The sequence below is a fragment of the Salminus brasiliensis genome, chromosome 1 (assembly GCF_030463535.1).
Source record: "Salminus brasiliensis chromosome 1, fSalBra1.hap2, whole genome shotgun sequence".
Lineage (NCBI taxonomy): Eukaryota > Metazoa > Chordata > Actinopteri > Characiformes > Bryconidae > Salminus > Salminus brasiliensis.
The window spans coordinates 29985761-30006424 of record NC_132878.1 but is presented as its reverse complement, the minus strand read 5'-3'; the positions used below and the strand labels follow the sequence as shown (position 1 = coordinate 30006424).

The window sequence follows — 20664 nt, the reverse complement described above, 5'->3', positions numbered from 1 at the left end:
CACAGGCTGCCCGTCCAGGGCGGTGATGCGGAGAGGCCTCGGGAGCGGCTCGACCGGAATGTTGAGTTGCTCGATAACGTTTGTTTGCAGGCAACGTGATCGACTGGGACACCAACCCCTGGACGGGGACACTCGCCTCATTAGCGCAAGGAGACTCCTCCCTGCGCTCCCCAGTGATCTGGTGAGTGGTCCCTCGCACCCTGCCTTCCTGCAGTATGAGCAAAGCCTCTCACGGCTCCTCCTACTGCATTCCTGCGGGGTGAGGCGACCAATGCCCACCTCCATCGGCTCACCGGCGAACTGCGCAGTCAGCGACATGGTTGCAGGTGGCATGACTGAGCCTGAGAGCGGGGCAGAATGCTGCGTGTCCAGGCTGGCCACCCCCCTGGAACCTACTATGGGTCCACCAGCACCACGGGGCCTGGCGGTAGTAGGGTGACCGAGAAGTTGGTCAAGCTGGATGGCGAGTGCAATGAGCTCAACTAGCTTGAGGGACTCGTCCTGGCATGCCAACTCCCGCTGCAAACGAGGGCTAAGCCCATTGCAGAATGGGGCCACCAATACTGGTTGGTTCCACCCACTGCCTACGGCCAAAGTACGGAATTCCAGTGCATACTGGGCCGCAAATCTGGAGCCCTCTTCCATTCATAGCAGGAGGTCGCCCTTGGTGAGCCCTTCTCGGGGGTGTTGGAATACCGCTTTAAAGTGCTTAAGGTACTCCGAGAAGAGCTTATTGCTCAGCTCCTCGCACATGGCCATGGCCCAATCCAGAGCTTTATCAGCGATGTCTACCAAAAAGGCCATCTTCGCCTGGTCAGTGCCAGACGGTTGGTTCTTAAAAAAGATTGAGCACTGCAATAGGAACCCCTCACAAAGCTCTGGGTCACCGTTATATGTATCTGGTTTGCCTACCGGATACGAGCTAGGGAACAAGGTGACAGGGCAGGGAGAGCTAGCGGGCTCCAACGAAGCCTGAATGAGCTTTGTGAGCCCCTGAACGCCAGCCATTATTTGGGCGACTTCAGAATCAGAATCAGAATCTCTGATTGTTGGTGTGCCTGTTGCTGCGCCAGGTGACCAACAGTCTCTGACACACTCTGTAGAGTAAGCTGCTGCTTCCCCAAGAACTGTCCTTGGGCGCGCACAGCCTGATTCAAGGCTTCCATCCCCGCTGTTCGGAAACTGTCGGCTGAGAATTCTGTCATGGCTGTCATGGCGTGCTGCATGGCGTGCTAGGCCAGACACAGAGGGATGAACACATGCTGAGATGGAATTAAAGCAAGTTGTTTGTTAACCAAGGTAACAGAAAAGGGCAAAACGAGGCAAAAGAAGCAGCAACTATGGGGTACAAATGTAAACACAACACAAGCGTGACAAACAAGAGGGTGAAACCAAACAAACCTGGGACAGGGAGGAACCAGGAGCTGAGCTGGCGTGAACAGCCAGCATTGGGGGGAAACCAAAAGGGGACACGAAAGAAATCCTGCAGACAGAGCCTGGGTTAAACAGGGGTTAACTTAAGTTGCGCTTGACCACCGTTATAACAACAAAATGGGGAAGAGCTGGGGGACCAGCTACTAAGCGAAATTGTCAAGGCTGACCAAACCTTGAACCGTAGCATGCTGCCATGAGCGTAGGTCGCCTAGCTGGGACGTGGGTAGCCAGTGAATCCTGACAATAACCGAGCGAGCCTTGCTGATAACGTGGTTAGCAGGGTAACCTGCTCCTGAACACGGATACTGATCTGAAGCTGGCCTTAACACACCTCTAGTAGTACGGGGAACCTCTCGGGCGACCTCAAGGTTTCAAATGACACAATTCTCGGCATTGAACCATGGTGTTGAGGCTCCTTAAGTACCCCCAGTCCCAGGTGAAACACATGATCCAAAGAAAAGGACAAAGAACAATCAGAGCCAAATCATGATTCGACACACATGAAAAGAACCAAACACACATGAACACGAACATGACAAAACTAAGGCGAAAAGTCCATATTTGGGCCTGTGGGCGGAGGCTCGGGATCGCCCCAGAGGAGGGTGCGAAAACGAGGGCCTGACAGTCTTTAAAATATATTTCTGCATGTGTTTTGTCCCTTTGATTGCTTTTATGAATTGAATCATGGTCAATATAATTTGGATTCACATAAAAAGTAATTTCCAAGTAATTGAAATAAGTACATCTAATGTAAAATAAGTGATTCACCCCCTTTAAAGTGACTGACCTAATTTAACAGGGATCCAAACAATTGATGCTAGTAGTCTCAACAGAGATCACTCATCAGAGTGCAGAAAATGTGCCTCACCTGTCTGGAAGGTCCAGTCACTGGTTAATTAGTATTTAGCCATGAATACTATAGAAAATCCAAGCAACTTCTAGAAAAGACTAGTGAAGAATATATATATATATATATATATATATATATATATATATATATATATATATATGTGTGTGTGTGTGTGTGTGTGTGTGTGTATATATATATATATATATATATATATATATATATATATATATATTCACTCATTTCTGTCAGGGGTTTGACAGTTGTACATATAAAGCTTTAAAAGCCCTCCAGATCAACAGACCATCTCCTGTTTGTTTAAGACTTTCAGGAAATATTGACATTGGATTCAAAAGACCACAAGAGGGCAGCACAACTGTGATTGAGTCAAATTAGATTTTCAAGCCATTACAGTTGTAACCGAGCTTGAGAGGCCAAATTCAGCACTTTTTCAGGACACTTTTTAAGGAGGTCAAATTAAAATAGATAGATAGATAGATAGATAGATAGATAGATAGATAGATTAACTACAACAGCACAATAATAAGTATAACAAAAAGTAAAAAAAAAAGTAATAGATAATTAGAAAATAGTAATAAATAGTACTTAAAAGAATTGGAAAGGAAAGGGTATTTTCTCTATTTTTCTTGTATTTTATTCCTCTCCCTGAGGTCCACCCATGTGGATCTATCTAGTTTTAAACTGATGTGGAACAGGCTCTGTTCTAATTTGCAGCTCTGTATTGTGTCACAGTTTTGGGTTTTTTCTGTTTTGTTTTGTTTTGTTTTTTTGCAGAACAGTTCCCATAACACCGTTAGACTGTCAGAATGTCAGTAAGAAATGGCTGTTAAAGAGGGAACTGTTGATAACTGTTGGTAAAATCTGAAAGACCAAGTTTTAAGATTTAACTGTTCGAATTTAGCCACTATCATATTCGCAGGAGTGGTAGAGCACTCTTCTGCTCAGCAGCTATATGATCTCTATGTAAGAGTCATCAGAACAGGCATCATATGCATGCAATACAGCCCTAGACATAATTAGACGTGTTCTATAAGGAAGAGTCAGTGAGAAAGTACTCTATTACAAAATACACAACTGTTAGCTTGATACAAGAAGTGTTTGCAAGTTATGGAGAGGTAGAAAGGTGGAGAAAAGAGAAATGGAGCCAGAGTTACACTGCAGAGAGAAGGATTTTGAATCTGGATGAGCTCTAATCAACGTGCATGAAGTGGCTTTAGAATGAGCCACTCAGTCAATCACATTCCATTGAACTGAAGACAGAATTGAGTAGCCTAGGATATCCTGATATCTGGCATGTTTGGCTGTCTCCTATAAATACTTTGTAATTTTTAGGCAATTAATGGAATGTCAAACTATGAAAACATCTTCTAAAATTGGTCTAGGGTTCTAAATGTTAAATCAATTTGTGCCTAGAGATACCCTTAAACCAAGATTCTGCAAGATACAGGTGTCTGTCCTCATTCTTGGATACAAAGATGCACAGTATTTGATGCCTGGATTAAACAAATGAAAGAATGCAGAGATAAGACATTGCATAAGTGCAATTGAAGGACATAAATGGTTCACAAAGAGATGAGTTTTCAGTCAGCATTTGAAGACAGTGAGCTGTTTAAAAACCCAGGGAGGTTCATTACACTATATAGTAGGAATGTAGGGCACAAAAATCACCAAACTCTGAACTCTAGTACTATGTTCCCTACTACTGTTCTCAATGCCTGTCTTCTACGCACTTTTGTGGTCTATTTTTGCCTTTGCAGTAGTCTGAAGTCAACTGATGTAGGCTTGAGTACTGCCAGTTACTGATCAATTGCATGTGTGGCTACGGCAATTAGGTTTTAAATGTCATAAAAAGCACTTTCCTCACCTCCCCTTTTCACATGAGCAGAAGCAAAGCATGTGTCTCGTAATCTGTGTTTTCTGTTCTGCATTAGTCCTGTTGTGTCACATTTGTGCGGCATTACATTCTAAAAAGCATCATGACACAATTCAAAATGCAACACAAGAGCAAGCATTTACATTTATAGCATTTAGCTGAGGCTCTTATCCAGAGCGACTTGCAATGTTACTCGTATTACAGAGGTGAGCCAATGTAGTGTTAGGAGTCTTACCCAAGGACTATTATTGGTGTAACGCAGCATAGTCACCCAGACCGGGAATCACACAGGTAGTGTTGTTATCTGTTGTGCCATACCAACCAAGCAAAGCATAAGCTGAGCATTGCCATAAGGGGCTAAAAAACACAGGCAGGCCTGGCCAAGCTGTCTTGTGCTGCCACTGTGATTTATTCCAGTCAGCTGTCATGAGAGATCAGCAGTTCAACAAGTCCTTCACAGAACTACTTCAGTCGTATTAACAGAAATATGATACAACCTTGACTCTTCATTCCAACCGAACCAGACGTAGAACCACACACCATTATGTTAAATAATGTTATATACAGATTTATTATGCAGCCAGTTTTGAGTCCACTTAGTCCACACCTTCAGCCAAGAAATCAGATACTTTACTGCCTTCTGCTACTACAATACTTTAACATTGGGTCATCTTGCCATATCTCTTTATACTGTATAGCACTGTGTTGCACTGTGTCAAGCTTAATAAGAAATTAGTAGTGCATAAGAGCGTTGTAGTGCATCAAATGCGCCTGGAAGTTGTATTCCTAGTTGGTAAAAAGAAATGACCCTCTCCACAGTGCGTTGTTTTATTTTGACATTGTCCATTACAGTACATTCCTGTAAACACTCAAATGCGTCTGTTTATTCATTTATTATCTTTGGTTTATTTTACTGTTCATGTAATAACAAGCATGTCCAGCAGAGTGCGCTGTTGTCATGGAATAGGGGTGATCACTGATCTCAGCAGTATTCATCTTTTTGCCACTTTCATAAACCGTGAGAAAGTACAAGCAGTATTCAAATATACAAGCAGTTTGGCTTTGATCAGAGGTAAATGGTCTGCAAACAGAGATATAATTAATAGAGTAGGGGAAATAGGATACAGTACACTCACTATCCACCTTATCAGAAACTCAACCATGCTGGTGTACTGTTAGAGTGTGCAGCACTCTGTTGATGCACAGTTCGTGTCAGGCAACACAATTTCATGCATTCAAATTAATGCAATGTGCTAAATAATAATAGTGGGCACAGAATGATTTATAGTACTAAATAAATCAATAGGAATTCATATTCGAATAATTAATAAAAAATACAATTAATTACAATTAATTTGCATATCCCATAAGACTGGATTCTTTGCCAAAATTAAGTTGCTACTTGGTCTCTGGGAAGTCTCTTGAGTAAACAAGAAAAGGGAACTGTACAACTTAACTGCTGCATGATCATTTAATAAAATAAATAAATAATTATATAATTATGTTATAAATATTACAACGTGCATACTCTGAAGGTTTCCTCGAAAGAACGAGGAAAATGACGAAGGTCTTTTTAAGGTGATTTTAAATGGCTGCTTACTCCTTAGCACTGTATTACAGGGCAGCTGTGAAAGTTAGGGCACTATCTAGGGAGTAGGGTACAAGTAACCACAGATAGTTATCTGAATTGCCCATTGGGGCGTGTCTTGAGAATGCTTCCTCCTCCAGCGGAGTGTGCGCTGCCTAAAAACATACAATTCATTACATATAAATATATATATATTTTTTTTTTTTCATTTTTATCCGGGCGAATAAATATTAATTACTATCTAAAACATTTGACGCGAACTACTATAGCTACATCTTTATTAAAAAAAAAAACGTGAGGTTCATGGCACGCATAAAGCGTGGAAGTTGTAGAAGCGACGTGATTTGTTGATAGAAGCGATTGACAGCTTCCTAGCTGTGTGCTCCGCCCACTGTGTGCCCGGAATGACAGACTTTTGGTCAACGGCTGAAGTTCAGTACTCCGGTTTTAACGGGACTGTCCGGCTAACTTTTACCAGAACGGCCGCGTGGAAACCATCACCCCAGACTGAGAGAGAAGGGGCGCCGCTCGAGCTCGTAGAAAACCGCTGGCTGTAGTGGATATGTGAAGCTTTTCGGTCACAGCTGAACTGGTTAGGTGCTCAAGGCTTGCTTTCGTTGTAGCTAGATAGAGAATTGCAGCAGTGCTACTGCACTGTATATATAAAGCTGGGTTGGTTTCATTTGATATAACAAGTAGCTAACGATTCTGTGTCCATTAAGTTTATGGGGGCAGTCTAGCTTACTGTTCCAACTAAGTAGAAGTCATCGTGGTCTTCCTAGGATGATTATTTTCCGTGAACCGGTACGTGAAGGGTTATCGTTACTGTAAATGAACGACTCAGTTATAGTTCATTAGCTAACTAGCTCATTTAGTCTTGGATATAAAGTGGGGAAACACATAGCTGGCTACTTCCCTTTTTCTAGAAGGAAACTTGAGTGAAGAATATGGGTGACGAGTCCAGTACTGGAGAGGTGAATGACAACCAGTGTTTTGTGGATGGTCACTCTAAGAGCCCCATACCAAATGATAGCCAAGTTTACATAGAGCACAGTGCACCTCTCCAGAGGGATTTAAACACAGACACCACTCACTTGTACAAGAGGAGATGGCTGATAGTGTGTCTTTTCAGCTCCTATTCCCTCTGCAACTCCTACCAATGGATACAGTACGGGATTATCAACAACATTTTCATGAGGTTCTACAACGTGGACTCCTTCACCATCGACTGGATGTCCATGATCTACATGCTGGCGTACATTCCACTCATCTTTCCTGTGACCTGGCTCCTGGACAAGAAGGGTCTGAGGGTCATCGCACTCGTGGCCACGGCCTTGAACTGCATAGGAACGTGGGTCAAGGTAGCCAGCGGCAGGCCGGACCTCTTTGCTGTTACCTTCTTGGGACAGGTCATCTGTGCAGTGGCCCAAGTGTTCATCCTGGGGATGCCCTCGCGCATCGCGTCGGTATGGTTTGGGTCTGAGGAGGTGTCCACTGCGTGCTCCATTGGAGTGTTTGGAAATCAGGTATGTTGAATTAATCGGGTCAGTGGTCCTGGAGATCCTCTAGAGCAGTGGTTCTGAACCCTGGTCCCTGCACATTGTACCCTGCTCCAAACACACCTGATCCAGCTGATCAGCAAATGATCAGGCCCTTCTTGAGTTGAAGGTAGTGTTAGAGTTACAGCAGACAACCACAACAATATGCAGGGCAGGGGGTGCCCCATATTTTTGTTTATTAATTATGTATAGATTTCTCCTATGCATTCACCACCTCCCATACAGAAACCATGATACCCATGCAAACAGTATAAGTGTGCTGGCACAGGAGTTCAGTTGCGAGCACACAGCTTTTATAATCTCCACTGGTAGAACAGGGCGCTCTGGAAGAGCTGCGCATGCACGTAAGGTCGCCGCGCCCGATGCTGAGCGTGGACTAGAAGGGTATAAAGTCCCCAGCATTGGGCTGGGGAGCAGTTGAACTGCATTTTCTAGAGTGATGACCTCACTGATGCTTCCATCAAAGCTTCCTCAACTAGTGTAAAGCATTTCCAGGGGAGTAGAGGCTGTTACTGCAGTCCTGTTGCTGAAGTCTTCAGCATTTGATTGTGATGTTGATCAGAAAAAAAAACAGTAATTAAGATTGAACATAGCCCATGAGGGCTATGAAGTAACCCTGAACACAAAGCTGTGTTTTTGGCGTCTACAAGGATCACCTCAACTACAGTCATGCTCAGCAGTGCTAACTAACTGTGGTGTTGTAGATTAGTTAGATTGTAAGTGAAACACACATTGGAGTGCCTGATGGCTTGGATTAATCATTCAGCATTTCAGCGTAGGCTACCTTAAGTTTGAGGAACGTGATGTTTACAGGCTTAGAAACGGGCAGCAAGTTAAACATTACCAATAACTGTATTCTTGATGAGTTCATTAAGAACAATTCTCTTTTCAAAGAGCTGTTTATAAGCAATAGAATAGCAAGAGAGTGTGTTTTAAGACCTTGGGGTCTTGCATTCATGCTTACAGGAAGGTAATAAAGTACATATGGGGGACGTATGGGCTCCTGATGTTTTTGCAGTGCTCTCATTTAAAAGATCACGTGTTTAGTGGCTCAGATCTGTGTTTGTGGTTTAGGCTTTTGCCAGAATGCCATCATGTGTAGCCAACTCATGTGAAATGATAAATAGTGTGACTCTTTTGCTGAGTAATGACTTTTTAAGGCCTGTCACAGTTTTCTTACACCTCTGACCCAGGTTTATAGAAGACATCAACTTATATAGAAGAGTATAGAACTTTATCAGTAGTTTCTACATTGACTGTAATAAACGTATTGACTACAGTTAATGTGTAATTAGCAAAGTGTGCCCTACCAAATATTATATTGAGGGTGCCAATAATCTTGTCCAGTCCATTTCTGAGTGGAAACAAAAAACAACCTGCGAATACCAAAGCATTTGCAGTTACAACATTTTGGGAGAGGTGGTGCATTTTCTGAAAGAAGTGTAGGGCTACCAATATTTTTGCCCATGGCTGTATTCAATAAAGGGAAAAACACCTCAATAGCATATAAATGCTAATGTATACTGTAAAAGCTATTTGGTAAATGGTTTTCCTGCTACTGGATTTTTTTCCAACTGCTTTGTTAATCTCTAGCCTAGTGCAGCTTCCCCCGGGCTGTAACATTTAGATGGCGCAAAGTGTTCTGAGGCTTATTATCTGAAGTTCAGCACAACTTTCACAGTGCTGTTGCTTGTCTGTTTGGACTCTCCACAAAGTGTGTGTGCAGCCTCCTTTGTAGATATTATGAAAAGTTTCTGAACCACAAATCCAACTTTTTTGGCAAAGTGCAGCTCTTTGGTTTAAGCTGATTTGGAATGAGCCAAGCTAGTTTCGACATGCTTCAAATACTAGAAGAAACTGACAGTATTATGCCTTAATGGAAATATTTTTGGTTTTGTCCTATTTGTTTAGGAAGATTTTTTTTCCCATCAACATTTGTTTATTATAGATGCATTCATACATTTTAGTACAAACTTTAAGAAATTCATGTAGTGAACAACTTTTTTTGCAATAGGCACTATGCAAATATGGCACTATGCATACGCGTTTTGACAGAATTGGTATTTTTAGCAGACATAATCAGAAATAAGTAAAGAACATCTTTACATTATTTTTTTAAATAAGTAAATTATCCAACTTTCCACAAACTTTATGGCAGAAATGAAGACTTTTAAAAGTGAAGTAACTGGATAGGTACACAATGAAATCTGCAAAAGTGCATTAATTTAGCAAAATTTCACATCATTTTTAGCATACAGCTTGTCTTCAGAGTTGGATGTGCATGTGTGTGTTCGAGTTCAATTTGAGCCACCTGGCCTCTCATTGGTGTTTCAGACTGGACGGGGTCACCGCTGGCCTGCTGTGTTTAGAGCACGGTTGTTGATGTGACCTCGCAGTTTTAATCTGGTGCCAGTATTATGCCACTCAGCTGGAGAGCGCACCTGGAGAGCATGTTTAATGTTCCCCTGTGTCCAGTTTGCACATTATTTGTCGGATAATGCTGTAGCCCTCTCTGTTTCTTATTGCAGTAGCGTTCAATCTCTGGATCTACATTCATTGTTTTTTTTAAACCACTGAAAAGTGATGAATTACCGTGGTTGAAGTGCTCAAAGCTCAGAGACTGACTGATCAGCAGAACACTAAATCTGTGCAAGATTTTTAAATGACCTGTTAACCCGCCTTGACTTAATAACAGACATCCTTTAATACGTCAGACGTCAGTTTATAAAAATCTGTCACTACTGATGTTTTTAGTCTGTGATTACATGTATTGTAATATTGTGTACCTTTACATATTGTGATATAGTATTTTTATCATATCACCCATCCCTAATCTGGAACCATTCATTAGAACCAATGGCAGTCAAAACAACTATTTGTTTTACTATTTGCTTTCTTCTGTGTGCACGACTCTCCTGCCTGCCTGTTTTGGAGGTGGGACGTTCTGGGAGGAATCAAGTGGCAGTGTGTGGAGAGATAAATAGCTGAGTAGGTGGACAGAGCTCAGAGATTTGGATTACCAACAAGTTCGTCTTTGACTTTGGACAGAATATCGAACAGCTGGGCTTGTTTATCAGCTCCAGGTGCAAGCTTGTTAGTAACAAGCATCTTTCCAAACTGGGTGCCCAGCAAGGTCACTATGCTTCAAAGCAATGACTTTGCAGCTAAAGGCCACAGTTGTCATTCTGGGCTTGTACAGGGCACCTCCAGCGATGGTCAAGGGCTTTTTCCTCCTGGTGGTCAATGCTGGAGTATGTGGCCTTCACCTAGTGTCCCTTCACTAGGTCCCATGGAGCTGGACACTGCGGAGCTGATTCACAAAGCAGAAATCAAGCTGTACAGACGGCGGTGGGTCATGCTGTTGCTTTTCAGCTTCTGCTCAACAAGCAATGCTATGATGTGGCTGCAGTACGGCATCATCAGCAGTGTCTTCATGCGCTTCTACAGTGTTGATGCCCTGGCCATTGACTGGCTCTCCATGATCTACATGCTGACATATGTGCCACTGATTGTGCCAGGGATGTGGCTGATGGACTCCCGTGGGCTCAGGGAGGCCGTGCTCATCGGTGCTGCATTTAACTGCGTGGGTCAGACTTGGCGGAATTGAACCGGACCTGTTCCCTGTTGCCTTCTTTGGTCAGTTTATGTGTTCGGTGGCCATGGTGTTTATCCTCGGGGTTCCGCCACACCTTGCATCACTATGGTTCGGAGAGAGAGAGGTGTCCACTGCTTGCTCCATTGGGGTGCTGGGCAACCAGGTGTGTTGAATGCTCTAATATGGGTGTTGTGGGCTGATGCCAATATCTGATTATTTCATTTTACACACAGTATTTGATGATACTGATGCATAATCACTTACTAGCATACCATTACTGTTAGCATGGTGTTGTTGTAGTCCTTCTATCCAAATGTAAAGAGATCATGCACACATGAAATGCTAATTCAGCTAATGGATGTCTGTGCTGAAAAAAGACAAAAGTGGGGGATTTTCTGTTTCTCCTTCTAATATGCAAATACGTTCTGGCATAATGTTAGGCTACTGCCGTTTCACAAATTACTCATCATAATGTTTTGCTCAATGGATTATGAGTGGACTTTATATGATAAAGTTCTTTTTGCATTGAAGGAGCAGCATTTAGTTCTTTATCCACAAACACAGGGTCGCGTGACTGCTTTTTCACCAAAACAATAGCCCGATTTCCTGCTGATTGTTGGCTTAATTCCTGTAAACAGTTTTCACAGCAAGATATTAAATAATGGATTATGAGTGGACTGATACTATAAAAAATGTAATCATCTCAACAGCTCAGCAACACACTTAGCGTCCATATCTTTGTAGACTTTACTAAGACACAGCGTTTTTGTGAATTCAAAGTTATTAATAGGGAGTTTGGAAGTATGGTTAAAGTTAAGTTGTTTCCCTAAGAACAGCCTTAAGGGCTTCATATGCCACACCTGCTGATGACACCATTTAATGTCCAAATAATCTCTTAGTTCTACTGTCAACCTCTCAGTGATGGGTTTTGATTATCTGATTTCTGTAGGATTACATAAATGACTGGACTTTCCTTGCTGTTGCTGAATTTGATTTAATAAAATGTGTCAGTGTTTATATACAAGTATGCAAAACTATGTTTTTTTTTTTATTGCTTTGATGTTTTATTTCTTAGAAATCTGAATCAAATAAGTGTTGAATGTTTAAATTTCACAGGGTCTTAAGTCATGTAAATCCAATGCATTTCAATACTTTCTGCAGTATCTCACTCATTCTTTTTGTTTATTATTATTATTTTGCTTCTTTTCCCAAAGCTTGGGATTGCCATCGGGTTCCTGGTCCCACCCATCCTGGTTCCAAATGTTGAAGACATGGACGAACTGGCCAGTTACGTCAGAGTAATGTTCTACATCACAGCTGGGGTTGCCACATTTCTCTTCATCGTGGTGGTCATCGGTAAGCAGGAACCCTTTTTTAATTGCGTCTCCACGTCATCGAGGAGTCACATGAATGGAAGACTATTGTCCCCAAAGGCAATGCTGTAAATGTTCTTTTAGTTGGAAGACACATGGCACACACACATCCATTCCACAGAAACCACTCTTTACATATGTATATATATTCAACAGCGTTTACACACTCGCACATCTCTGTTACAAACATGGTTCTTTGGGAAACTAATAGTGGTTGTTCTATGGCACATAGAACCCTTCTTTATTTTTAAGATTGATAGATACAGGGTTTAAAAAAAGGGCCAGAGTCTCTGAGGTCCCTAAGCAGGTTTGCATTTTTACTTTCCTCTAGCTACTTGTAAACATTGCAAACATATAGTCTTTCCTGAACAGAAGCAGGATCACACGTTATAGATGCTGTAAAGAAAAAGGATGTAAGCTGGTTGCAGGACTGAGAACATAAAAATTACCAGCATGCTGTGACCCTTTGCCCCATCCATAGCAGTGCACACTGAAGCCCAGCTGCTCGCACTCTGCAGTATGTCACTCTAAATGAACTGACAATTGTAGCTCCTCCTGTTCAAAGGTAGGTTTTAATATGATTTCAAAGTCCTAGCTTTAACACCTTCAGCAGACTACTCAGGGGTTATAGAAGCCCTGTGGTTGAATCAACCAGCAGGTAACTAAAAATGATAGTAGCAAAGAGTGGAGAGTAGCTCCAGTTCCTCTCAAGAACCTGTGGCAAGAATTTACAAACTGTATGAACAAAAGTATACAGTCAGTGGAGCGAAACCACTGACTGTACATATGACACAGTGTATCTATTGATACATATGAGCTGTTTAGTGATTGGGTGAATCAGTCTTGATAACTGATGTAATGTACTTAGTCTAAATTGTTTTATGTGATGACTGTTAATCTGGTTATCTGAAAATGTCAGATTTTATTGAACTCCTAAAACTTCACTTTCATGCAAAACAATTTTGTCTCCAAACTTGTATCTTTACAGAAAGAGGGAAAACCTAAGAAGACAATGCTAAAATATGTTTTCCATGCCATTTTGGGGCATCAGTTAAAATGTAAACAATGTAAGGACCAGCTGCCAGATTCAAAATATGAAAACAGGCAAAAATGGAGATAGGTTTTTGCACGGCAGCAGCAAAATAATATTTCTACAATATTTGTACCAATTGTTTATATTTACTAAAATAGAAAATGTAGAATAAACTAAAATAAAAAAAAATTGAAGGTTGAAGGAAATTGAAGGAAAATTAAGGTTTAGGTTACTGTACTAACAGTAAAATGGAATAAATATGTAAAGCAGTGAAGTGCTATGTGTGTAAATGAAGAGTAAAACAGGGAGTTCAGTGTAGATTTGCCTAGTGTTTTAAACATCACATACGTAAACAAGGTGTACAGTGCAGGAATATGTATAGCAGCTAGTGTTTAGGTGGGAGAACAGTACCCAGCTTATGTAACTCAGGAAGGGGTCCCTGGCTGCAGAAAGTTTGCAAACCCATGACATTCTCTCAGTCAGCAGTTTCTCTCTTTCTTCCTCGTCCCCTCCCTACCCCATTTGTCAAAGAATGCTAACAGTTGCAGGTTCCCTACATCACATTCCTCCACACACAGCAGCAAACAAAGCCACACAGTGCTTGTGTAATGGTCAAGTCACGTCTCGAGGAGGAGTCACGTGAATGGAAGACTATTGTCCCCAAAGGCAATGGTGTAAATGTTCTTTTAGTTGGAAGACACATGGCACACCCACATTCATTCCACAGAAACCACTCTTTACATATGTATACATGTGTATGTATATATATGTAATGTATATATATATGTTACAAACATGGTTCTTTGTGAAACCAATAGTGGTTGTTCTGTGGCATCATTCGAAGAGTCTTATGTTCCCTCATTTATTTTTAAGAGTGATAGGTTCAGGGTTTAAAAAAAAAAAAGGCCTGAGTCTCCGAGGTCCCCAAGCAGGTTTGAAGAATTTTTGCTTTCTTCTAGATGGAGTTATGTAATAACCGAAAGTTTGGGAGAAGGACCACACCCAAACTTCTCCCCTCTATTTCTACACACTATAAAACCACTCCTCTCCCTTCTCGTTCTCGTGACGAAAACTTGCACCCCACCACCGCCCCTGCTTCTCCTCATCATCCATTCTTACTCAACCTCTACCTGGCAAGGGGGGTCTGGCTTCAGGTCCCATCAGCTCGAAGCCCCCCAGAACTTCAGCCCAAATTTTTGAGTTCTCCTCCTTGCCTCAGCTAGCATGGTTTGCATTCGCAAACTACTTATAAACATTGCAAACATATAGTCTTCCCTGAACAGAAGCAGAATCACACGTTATAGAAGCTGTAAAGAAAAAGGATGTGAGCTGGTTGTAGGACTGAGAACATACAAATTACCAGCATGCAACTTTTTAACATTGTTAACGCATTCTTCTACTTTGACCCTTTGCCCCATCCATAGCAGGGCACACTGAAGCCCAGCTGCTCGCACTCCGCAGTATGTCACACTAATTGAACTGACAATTGTAGCTCCTCCTGTTTTCAAAGTGAAAACAGGCAAAAATGGAGATAGAAAGGTTTTTGCATGACAGCAGCAAAATAATATTTCTACAATATTCGTACCAATTGTTAATATTTAAGTAGAAAATGTAGAATAAACTAAAATAGACTGTGTAAACTTTGCTGGCGTTTGCTGTTGCAGACAGCAGAGTACAAAAACACTAAAGCATGGTTTATTTGATGCAAAGAAAATTGCTTGGGAGCGAAACCCAGACTTAACTGCCTTAAAAGTAGGGTACTTACTCACATTGTTTATTTATTTATTTATTTTATTTTATTTTATTTTTTTTAACAGTGTGGCACAGCAATGCTGTGGAATGGCATTTACTATTGATTCTGTTGGTTAATTTGATGGTTTGGTAAAAAAACAAAACTTAAAATAGTTATGTCTTACCCAAAAATAGCAGGCTTTAACTTTCAGAGTACGTTTTGTGTAAAATTGTTGCTTACTGTAGAGAACTTCACTGAAAACCCACTCATATACTATTTTACTATTTTCTTTATTTACTGTTTTAGAATGTTGATGATAATAAAATAGGAAAATGTAAACAAACATGTTTTAACCACTTTCCCGCAAAAACTTTCTGAGAGGAAGCTTTTAGCTTTTTTTTTTTTTAGTTCAAATGTCTGGTTCCATCAGTCATGACTGTGGAAAAGTTCAGACTTGGTATTTGGAATACTTTGAGGACTGCTTTACCACCTGATTTAACTGACCAACCTGTGATGAGCTGAATCAGGACTGTCAGAAAAGGGAAATTTGAACTGTGTAGTATTGTGGCCATTCAGGACTGGAGTTTGATGGTGCTGTGCTGAAGGGTTTTTGAATGGGGGACCTGCTCCTCCTATTGCTTACAGCTTTGGGGGTTTGGACTTCAAAAGGCTGTTGATTTGGACTTTGTGTCTCCTTTTATCTTTAATTGTTTGTTTGAAGCTGTTGATGGGACAGTTAAGGCCATCAGTGCTGCTGTGCTTGTGTCTGCGGGAAAGCTGTCTCCCTGCCGAGCTCTGCAGCCAAATAAACATAACCATCTGTGGCCCCATGGTGTAGTAGAAAGACCCTGTTTCATACAGCGCTCTAACTCTCTCTCTCTCTCTCTCTCATAATCACACACTCTCTCTTCCGAATCCACACTCTCACTTGCTCTCTCACTCTCTCAGTGTTTCAGGAAAGACCAGCTATTCCCCCCACTCAGGCTCAGGCAGCAGCTCGTCTGATCCCAGCGGAGAATTACTCCTACACAGCCTCCATCCTCTGCCTCCTCCGCAACAGACCCTTCATCCTTCTCATCATCAGCTACGGTACCACTCTAAACACTGCAGCTCTTAAACTGAGACTCATTTACAGTGTTATTCTGTTCCTACTTCAAATGTTTACAGTAAAGCTGCAATGATTACTTCATTTAGTCTTTGTCATTATTTAAAAACGAGAGCACTTTACAATAATGTTCACACTGTAATGTTCATATGATCCACACACTACAGGAAGTGTAGGTAATGCTATATAATGTTTATATGATCCACACTTATTATGTTAGACTTTAATACAATACAGGAAATGTAGGGGGCGCTCTGTGTCGCTCTATAATGTTTATATGATCCACACACTCATTCTGACAGATGGTGCAGGGATACCGAATCAAAGTTATTATAGGTCATTTTGACATTATGTAAAGTCTTATCGCACAACGCAACACTGGAGAAATATGATAATGAAACTGTAAAATTCAGTCACACCTTGTTTGGAACCAAGATTAAACTTCATACACTGTTTTTGAGTTTCTGTTTAGTACATACACACACATGCAGATTGTATATGTTAAGAGAACACATACACACAAAACACTCATTATTTTCTCTGTGTTCTTGTAGATTGTAAATAAGTAAGTTGAACTTGAACTTAAAAATTGACTGAAAAATAATGTTAATTTTTTTTGTAAAAATATGAGACCCTTTGCCTTTCTGCCCTCTGAATGGCTTCTTGTCTTGTGTTTCGTCCCTTCAGGGTTGAATGTTGGCTGTTTTTATGCTGTCAGTACTCTACTCAACCGCATGATCATCGAGCACTATCCAGTAAGTCCATCCTCCTAATGTCTGACACACTATTTAGCATTACTGGTCGTATTAATTGATCTCTTTTTCAATACTAGCATACACAAGTAAGGGTTTACTAAGATTGACATCATTTGAACATTTTGGTTAAAGTGTACAAGAGGAACAGCAGCTGACTCACACACAGCTTTCTCCAAATAAATATGAAGACAACTGAGTTAAACAAAAACTTTTAGCTCTACATACAGCTTCTGTTAAAGCTATCTCTGAAGAACATCAGGCCCTGTGTTAAAGAGGTAGCAGTAAGAAATACTCTGACTGATCTTTAGTAAATTTCACATAATGTTGAACACAAACTATGACCAAGTGTATAATTATTAGTTTGTGCATCACAGTAAGATACTCCACCAGATTAGTGAGTTCTCTCACTGGTTTCACTGTTGTTTTTTTGTTGTTGTTGTTTTTTTTTTTTTTGGGGGGGGGTGGATTCTTGTTGGTTCTGCTAAGTTTAACTCTGCCCTTGTTAATTCTTATATGTCAGTCTCAGTGCGGCTTAGGAAAAGTAGATTTCTTTTAATAAGCATAATAAACTCACTTAAATTTGGAATAAAAAAATTAACATTTGTTACTTGTTATTATCATATGACGGTACAGTGGTATAGGTATTGAGCTTGCACACTTTTAATGTAGGTATTGTGATATAACCCGAGGTGTGTTACAGTTACAGAATGAAATTTTACCAGTATTCTGTAAAACCTTAAACCCTTAGTTAGTTCAGTAAGCAGTAGGTCGGAAAGAACACATTAGTGGGTGTCTGGTGTGGTCTGTTTTAAGTGTGTTTAATTAAGTGGATGTGCTGCTATCATTTTAGGGTGAAGAGGTGAATGCTGGCAGGATTGGCCTGACCATTGTCATTGCTGGCATGGTTGGCTCGCTTATCTGTGGCATCTGGCTGGATAGGACCAAGACATACAAGTAGGAAATCAGGTTTTTCCTGCACCATACACACTGCTGCCATTAGTTGCCATTAGTTAAAATCTGTCACACCCAGATCACTTGGAATGCCCTGAGAATGGCTATGGGATGTAAATCTGAGAAATCTGATTGGCTAGTTCGAAATATACTATCTGTGTTTTTTCACCAGATTCCTACAGAAAGCCTGAGACCAAAAGGTCATAGCTTTGATGTTCGTGTCAGCGTTTTTGACACAGGACACACTCAATAACAATAATAGCATGCCATATACATAGTATTGCGATGACATCACACAGTCATGTCAGTCCCATTTTGGTAGGCAAGCTCACCTTTGGACGGCTTCAGCAAAGGTTTCATTTTATTTTATGAATGGTCACCACATGTGTTTTTTACCATAACAGAGCAAGCAAAGGCAGTCAAATGTGTTGTTGTTGTTTTTTTTAAGAATTCCAGTAGTGAGAAAAAAATTAGCCAGTAGTGTTCCAGTAGTGAGCTTAGCCAAAGAAGGAGAGCTGCATGGTTAACCAGGATCAACAGAAAAAATAGAGAGCAGCCGAGTGTGTTTTGATCACTTTATTCAAGGTAATAAAGAATTACCTAAAAATGTTATATTGTTAGCTATATAAATTAAATCATATAGGTAATGGTTACTAGATTATTAACTAGGTAGCTAGCTATGATACTAGCCTGTATTGTTTGAGAACATTAGCTAGCAATGAACAGCTAACATGATTATCTGATTAGCGGTGTCTGGGGTCTCAATCACAATTATAGGTGCAGCAGGGAGAGTGAGTCAGTGAGCAGCAGGTATCAGCTAGCCAAAGTCAGAAGAGCAGCACGTAAAATCGGGCAAGATGAGGAAAGCTCTGCAGCAGAAGCACCTCATAATGTAGCACAAGTTACCACTGCAGAGTGAACAGTGAACAGATATAAATTACAAATAATTACAAATAATTAACAATGTCACAGTATGTGATTGAAGGCAGGCCGTGGTGACTTGAAACTTGCTAGTTTTCCTTCATCCACGCTGTAGGGCTCAAGTCCACCAATCAAGCAAATCTTCTCATAGGGTTATCTTGAGAACGCATCTGAAGTGTCCACATATCTCCTAATCGTCATGGCTAGTGTTTTATTAATGGTACATTTATCCACGTACAGGCTCAGACGAGCTAGCTAACTCTACCGTCTCCGTCTGCTGCTTGCCATCACCTTTCATGACGCAATATAATGTATTGCTGACAAATTTTGATATTTTATTAGCATGGTTTGGAACAGAACAACTAATACTGAGAGAGCCAATTATAGAACACAATTATGATCATTGTGACTGTTGGACTGTAAAAATACAGTGCTGCACAATCATTTTTGGTGCTGATCACAGAAATGTCCTCAAAATTGCCACTTACGGTTTATGAGAAATGGTGCCAATTGTGTTTTACAAACATTGTGAAATTTTGAAATATGATCTTGCGTACATAGATTTATTTGTTCGACAGTAACTGGTTCCAGGGCAGAAGAATGTTGCACATGACCCATTGATGGACCCAAAGAAGATATAACCTCCACCTTTGCACATCAAACTTAGGCAAATAAAAAAAAAACTGTTAAGGCAATGAACAAGCAAAGTGAGGCTTTGGCTTATTTGCGGCAGTGGTTTCTCTGCATGAGTGATGCCAAGATAAAAGAAGGTGTTTTCATTGGTCCACAAATCAGAGATGAGATGGAAGATAGACACTTTGATGGTCTTCTGCAGGGTGCAGAACATGTTTTGTGGACAGCCTTCAAGAATGTAGTTTGTAACTTCCTAGACAACTGTAAAGCACCTGACCGTGTCGAACAGGTTCAAAGTCTGCTTCAGGCATACAAATCAATGAAGTGCAACCTGTAAAGATACATTTTCTTCATTCCCAATTGGACGTCTTCCCAGACAACCTCAGCTCTGTAAATGACAAACATGGTGAAAGGTTTATTCAAGACATTGCCAAGATGGAGAAACGATATCAGGGCAAGTGGAATCTGTCTATGCTGGGTGACTATTGTTGGACTCCCATCCGTGAAGCGTCAGACAGTGATTACAAAGAAAGTCTGCAGTAAAACATTTTTAGTATTCTATCCTGATGCTAACATTGCCATCATAGTGTATGCTGCTAGACACAGGACCATGCTTAATGAATATCACAATTGGCAACTGGCAAGTGGTACTTCATTCAGGCATTATAAAACCATATTTGTGTTCAGGTTGTTAAAATCGACTTGTTTCACTAGAAATTGTAGAGGAAACAAAATGTGTTTGCCAGTGAAATCAGTCCACAGTTAATACTGTAAGAAAGAAAAAAACACTGTGCAAATTCATACTGGATTAAAATTACTCTAAAATTCTTCTTGTGGGGCTATAAAAACTGCTCACTGCTCAGATTCATACTGGTTTAAAAACACTCTAAAAGTTAATACCGTTATACACCTCTAATGCATACTGGATTAAGCACTGGGCTGGGTTTCCTATAAGCATTTTAGCACAGACAAGTCAGACAACTCTGCCAGTAAAGGTCACTTAGCACCAAGATGTTGTAGGAAACTGGACCCGGATCTTGGGGACTACACCACTGCAAGAGTATAAGTCAGGCTGTGTGTTTGCGCACACATTCTGCCACCTGAAAATCTCAGCATGTTGCAGTGTTTAGTTTTGTTTGTCCAGATGTCAGCATTGTCAGACTTTTGACATTTCTAACATTTGACCTTTTGTTTAAGAACTCTGGTGGGGGGAAAGTTTTCAAGATTACTATGCATTATGCACA

At 40.9% G+C, this 20664-nt stretch overlaps 1 protein-coding gene across 2 annotated transcripts in view; it reads left to right on the top strand.

Moving 5' to 3' along the window:
* Window positions 1-6220: 6220 nt before the first annotated feature.
* The window catches only part of flvcr2b (FLVCR choline and putative heme transporter 2b), a 26323-nt gene continuing 11879 nt past the window's right edge, over window positions 6221-20664 (top strand). For both annotated transcript variants that reach the window (XM_072676937.1, XM_072676929.1), the window contains exons 1-5: window positions 6221-7289; window positions 12132-12273; window positions 16004-16144; window positions 16848-16915; window positions 17766-17869. In XM_072676937.1, coding sequence (XP_072533038.1) covers window positions 6711-7289; window positions 12132-12273; window positions 16004-16144; window positions 16848-16915; window positions 17766-17869 — 1034 coding nt within the window. In that variant the 5' untranslated portion in view covers window positions 6221-6710. The remainder of the gene's footprint in view (window positions 7290-12131; window positions 12274-16003; window positions 16145-16847; window positions 16916-17765; window positions 17870-20664) is intronic.